General features: G+C 38.3%; 1 protein-coding gene across 1 annotated transcript; it reads left to right on the forward strand.

The window, feature by feature from the left end:
• Positions 1-2913: 2913 nt before the first annotated feature.
• Positions 2914-4548, forward strand: LOC109861620 (zinc finger BED domain-containing protein DAYSLEEPER-like; the record flags this gene model as incomplete). Its single annotated transcript, XM_020441342.1, has 5 exons — positions 2914-2983; positions 3320-3543; positions 3697-4122; positions 4202-4267; positions 4360-4548. Coding segments are annotated over exons 1-5 (975 nt in total), but the record flags the coding sequence as incomplete, so codon positions are not given.
• Between the last annotated feature and the right edge of the window lie 844 nt (positions 4549-5392).

The following is a 5392-nucleotide window of genomic DNA, read 5'->3' on the forward strand; positions in this document are numbered from 1 at the left end:
GAATCGTACGGTGTCGAATAATTTGGTGTCGAATAAATCTGTGTCGAATCGAGCGGTGTCGAATCGTACTGTGGTCAAACGGAACACGCCCCTTGAACGGTGTATCCGTCCTCGACCGGCTCGATATTAGCATTTTCAATATTCAAAACTATTTGAATTAAACTTTCTTTAATACCATCGTCAAAATCTATTTTATGGTTATCTAATATTTCTTTTAATGTTTCAGGTTCTACATCCTCCACGCAAAGAGGCAAAATTGGAAGTAAGTTTTCTGACGTTTTCGACTCAACATTGTCCTCACGTTTTCCGGGATAACATAAGGTAAATCCTTCGTTTCTTATAAATTCTCGACCAAGAATCAAATCGCTATTAAACGCATATTCTTTTATCACATACAATTCAACACATATTTTATTATTTTTCAGACAGCTTATCGCTAATTCGACCGGCGCAATACCAACGACGTTCAGAGGGATGTTTTTTATATTTACAAAGGCTCTTTTTGACGGAACAAGATTTTTTACATAAGGTGAGATAAACTTTTTATATATATTATATTTAACAAAGGAGACGGGGCTTCCTGTATCTAACATAGCAATTAAATTACAGTTTCGATCGCAGATTTTCTCTACCTTCACCGACGGTTCGGAAAACTCCACCTTGGTGACCTTCTCGCTCACCAGGGCTACCTGCTCGGCTTCCGGTTCCACTTCAGTGACTGGCACTGCTGTTGAGACTGGCTTCTGGTGTGAAAACTGCGAAGATTTTCCACCTTTTGCCTTGAGCGACGGACAATCGTATTGGCGATGTCCCTTCAGTTTGCAGTAGAAGCAGGTAGTGTCGTTTCTGCACTCCTTATGGCTGTGACCTTTTTTACCGCAGTTTTGACACACGACATCCTTTGATTTACCGGCAATTGTAGCACTTAGTTTTTTATCCCCTTGTTCACTTAGCCCTCCCGTTACACACCGCATTTTTTTCAGAAAGCACTCCAGCGAACTGTCTGCCACTAGTAAGGCTGAAGCCTTCACAGTACTATTCATGATGCCGCCAATTAATAAGTGAATAGTGTCTTTCTCTGGCAAATCAAGCTGTTGTATTAGAGCTGACTTTTCAATCGCGTATTTGTCAAAGGTTTCTTTTGATGGTAGCCACTTTCTCGATTCCACTCTCTGCATCACTTTAAAAAATGGCACTTCACGTTCAAATATCTTTAACATTTCAGCTCGTAGGCCGACCCACGACAAAACAGCTGCTCCTGACTGGGCCTCGTACCAAGTCTTGGCAAACTTGACGAGCTTACTCGAGGCCGCCAATAGAGTAACTGCGTCTGACGCTCCATGAACTCCGGCAACCTGGTCGACTCGTCTCACCCAAAAGGTTATGTTCTCTTTATCTGAGCCGCCAAACTCAGGTATTTGCGTGGCTAGCCATGACACCGAGTTTCCAGGTATGTGAGCGTCTGTATTTCCCACAGGTCGGGTTTCTACCGGTGGGGTCAGTGCCGATGAAGCCCCGGACCCATCTTCTATTTCAAGCGGCTGTACTTCGACGAGGGCGGTTAGGGGGCGCCCCCCGTTTTGATTCGACATCAATTGCACCAACAGCTGCATTGTTTGTTGTTGCTGACGCATCACTTCCGTCATTTCCCCCAGGGCGGAACGTAATGCAACTGCAGTCAACGGCTCCTCCGGCTCATTTACTGCTCCGGCTTCCGACTCCGATCCGCTCAGGGTTTCTTGTCCGAAACCCTGCGCGTTTTGTCTCTTGATATGCGATATTATCTTTTCAATAAGATCAAATTTATCATTCGAAATTGGTATTTTATATTTCTTCCCCTCGGCCTGTACCCTCTCCAAGGTCGCTTCTTCCAGAGCGACACGGCTCATCACGGACCGAGTGCGTGTCATTATATTTTGATCCCTTTGTCCGACGTNAGATATTTATATTTTTTTTCGGTCACCTTCAATTACACGAAGGCAGCGAGTGTTCAGAGCTGTTCACGTGAACAGGCTCACTGACTGTGACCTTGCGGACTAAACCGTGAATCTGTATCCCACTTCTGATGGTTATAAGATTTTTCCGAATAAAAGTTTTAATAATAAAGATAATTGACCAGTACCGACGTTGTTTGCCTATTGATTCGCTGGAAGAGATGATGGTCAGAAGATCTGCTTAATTGCGGCAAAGTCTGATACGACGTTCGAATACCAAGCAATGTGTGATCACGTGCACAGCTGACTCTTACACTATTGCGTGTTCACGTGCACAACCGATTGTTTTATAATACGACTCCGGTTTATTATTAAAGCGACGGATATTAAATAATAACTTTCACTGTTTATTACAGGGATTGTATATATATATTTTAAACAAACTAAATACAGCACTATTACAAATGACTATATCAACCGACTTGATTTCGACGCGACTCTCAGGTTACACGTCTGTATCGCAACCCGTTCCTGAGGAGAGTGTCCTCGCCTCAATTCGCCGGAACAACCGGCGCGCACCGCACGCATGATTTACGCCGATTCGCTAAAATTCGGCTACACGCCAGAGCGCGCGACTAATCGGTTATGTCACCCGACAAGTGGTGCCCTCGCGCTACCGATTTCTTACATGAAAAAGACAAATTCATCAAAAGCAGCCATTAAAGTGAAACTGAATAAGGATGAGTTTCTGAAGTGTTGCATGGAAATTGTGACTGTAAAAAATATACCGTTAAGAATTTTTGGCGACAATTATTTTTTTAAAAGAATATTTGAACCTTATGAAAAACGGTTTTGTGTTATGTTAAATTCTAAAAATATTGGAATCTTAATTGAAAAAAGTATCGATGAAATTAAAAGCATTATAAAGAAAAATGTGAAAAACAAACTGGTGTCTCTTAAAGTTGACGTCGCCACCCGAATGGATAGAAAAATATTGGGAGTTAACATCCAATACATCAAAGACTTTAAGATTTGCATCAACACAATAGGTATGATCATTGCTTTTATTAATACATCTCTTATTAAACAGTTTTACTAGCTGTATAGTTATTCAGAGTATGGTTGACAAATATCAAAAGTTTTCTTTTTCTATCAAATTGAATGTATATTGCGCGTGCAAAATTATAATTTTGTCGGAATTTCAGACAATTTCAACGACTTTCAAAATAAAAAATTAATTTCAACCAAAAGCCTTTGTCCACAAATTACGTAAGCATGATTGTCATCTGTTCCTTTGTCATATCAATTCAGATCTGACTTTAAAAGAAAAAAGCAAAGAACAAAGATTCTAGCTTCACAAATTTGTTTTCTGTTTGATTTACCAGGTATGGTGCATTTAACAACCAGACACACAGGTATGTTATTAAAGAAAAAAATCTTAAAATGTCTTCAAGCCTTTGATATCGATATAACGCAATTGTATTCATCGACAATTGACAATGGATCGAACGTGATAAAAATGTCAGAGTTAATCAAAGAACAGCAAGAAAAAGAAATTAGAAACGACGACGATCAAGACGATCAAGACGATCAAGAAGAATTGAATATCGTATCTGAAATTGAGTCAGTCTTCTCTGTTGTAAGGTGTGCTGCTCACACATTATAATTAGCAGCTTACGATGTCATCAAAACTATCGACACTGAGATCAATGAATGTAGAGCTGTGATTAAAATATTGAGAACACGTATAAGATCTGATCAGATTGATCTCAGCCTGCCTACATTGGATAACGCAACGCGATGGAATTCAACTTATTTAATGATAAACTCCTTATTTTTAATGAGATTCTCTATCAAAAATGATAAAGAATGCAGTTTCGTCAATCTAGATTGGAATTTCATTGAAAAATTTGTTATGGCTTTGAAGCCTTTGAAGCAGTGTACACTTGAACTACAAAAGGAGCAATATGTACTAGAAAATTTTTACCGAGATTGGCTAACATGCGAATTAGAATTAGAAGACATGATACCATCAAATCCTTATGCTGTATCTCTTAGGGCGGCTATGGAAGATCGGAAGAAAAAGCTCTTGAGTAACAATGCTTTTGTGGCTGCATTTTACATAGATCCAAGATTTAACTTTAATGGATCATCAATCCTATCTAAAGAACAAAAACAGACTGCAGTGGTATGAATTTCAATTCAACATTGAAGGAAGGTGAAGGAACTCATTGATCTTACTCTCTTTTGATCGTTTTGCTTTTCAGACTCACTTGCTCAATACTTTCACGAGTATTAAAAATTTGGAAGACCCTTTACATTCCGAGTTGGAAGTAAGTACATCGCGAGTACATCGAGATTGGATCTATCAAACTCTTCTATTACTCTTGATACGAAAAAAGATCGATACAAAAAACTTCGAGAGGCCATAGGAATAAGTTCCATCATTCATACAGCATCGCCATGCAGAAGTATGAAACAAAAACTAATAATGTTGTCCAAGAGTATGAGAGTACCCATTGAAAAAAACATTCTCCAATACTGGAAACATCATAACCAAGATCAGGATCTAATACAACTTGCTGGAGTTGTTTTAGCAGTGCCAGCAACTCAGGTGTCTGTTGAAAGAGCATTTAGTGCTCTTTCTACAATCCTAACAAAATTACGAACAAGATTGTCTAACAAGACATTAGAAAACATCTTACTCGTGAAGCTGAATTTTGAATTAATGAAAGAGATTTCATTGGATTTCTTTGAAAATAAAGATATGGAAACGTAACTTTTGTGTGCTTATAATTTGATAATGCTTTTTTTAAGAATAAATAATATTAAATGTGATAATAATAATATTAAATGTGATTATCGATTCNAATCAATTAAACATTTAATTTTTATTTCCTTTACCTTCCAATTTCCTTTTACTTATTAGATTCTGCTCCTTTTTATTCTTGTAACTTTTCATTGTTTAATTTAGAATCATATACGACCCACATATGATCCATATAAATCATAAATTATATAAATAAACATTGAAAAAGCGACTGCTCACATAAAACTGATAAACATATAATCTACAGCATATCTATTCACAAGTCAGGTTATCGATTCAGTTCTTTTAGATGAAGGTACGATCAGTACGTCTCTTTCGGGTATACTACTGTGATCAAAAAGTAAGGTGAATTTGTTTATAAGATGTAAATTTTTTATTTATTCATCCAAATCAATTTCATCCCCTTCAAAGTAATCCCCCCCCCCCAGATACAATGCACTTATGCCAACGCTTTTTCCAGTCCTCGAAACAGTCGGAATAGTCTTTTTTTGATATAGCCTTCAAGACCTTCTTCGATTCGGTTTTTATCTCCTCAATCGTGTCAAAACGGCGTCCCCGCATTGGCCTTTTGAGTTTGCTGAATAGCCAGAAGTCGCACGGAGCCAAATCAGGCGAATACGGTGGTTGC

Source organism: Pseudomyrmex gracilis, unplaced genomic scaffold (assembly GCF_002006095.1).
Source record: "Pseudomyrmex gracilis isolate BER0280 unplaced genomic scaffold, ASM200609v1 scaffold_883, whole genome shotgun sequence".
NCBI lineage: Eukaryota > Metazoa > Arthropoda > Insecta > Hymenoptera > Formicidae > Pseudomyrmex > Pseudomyrmex gracilis.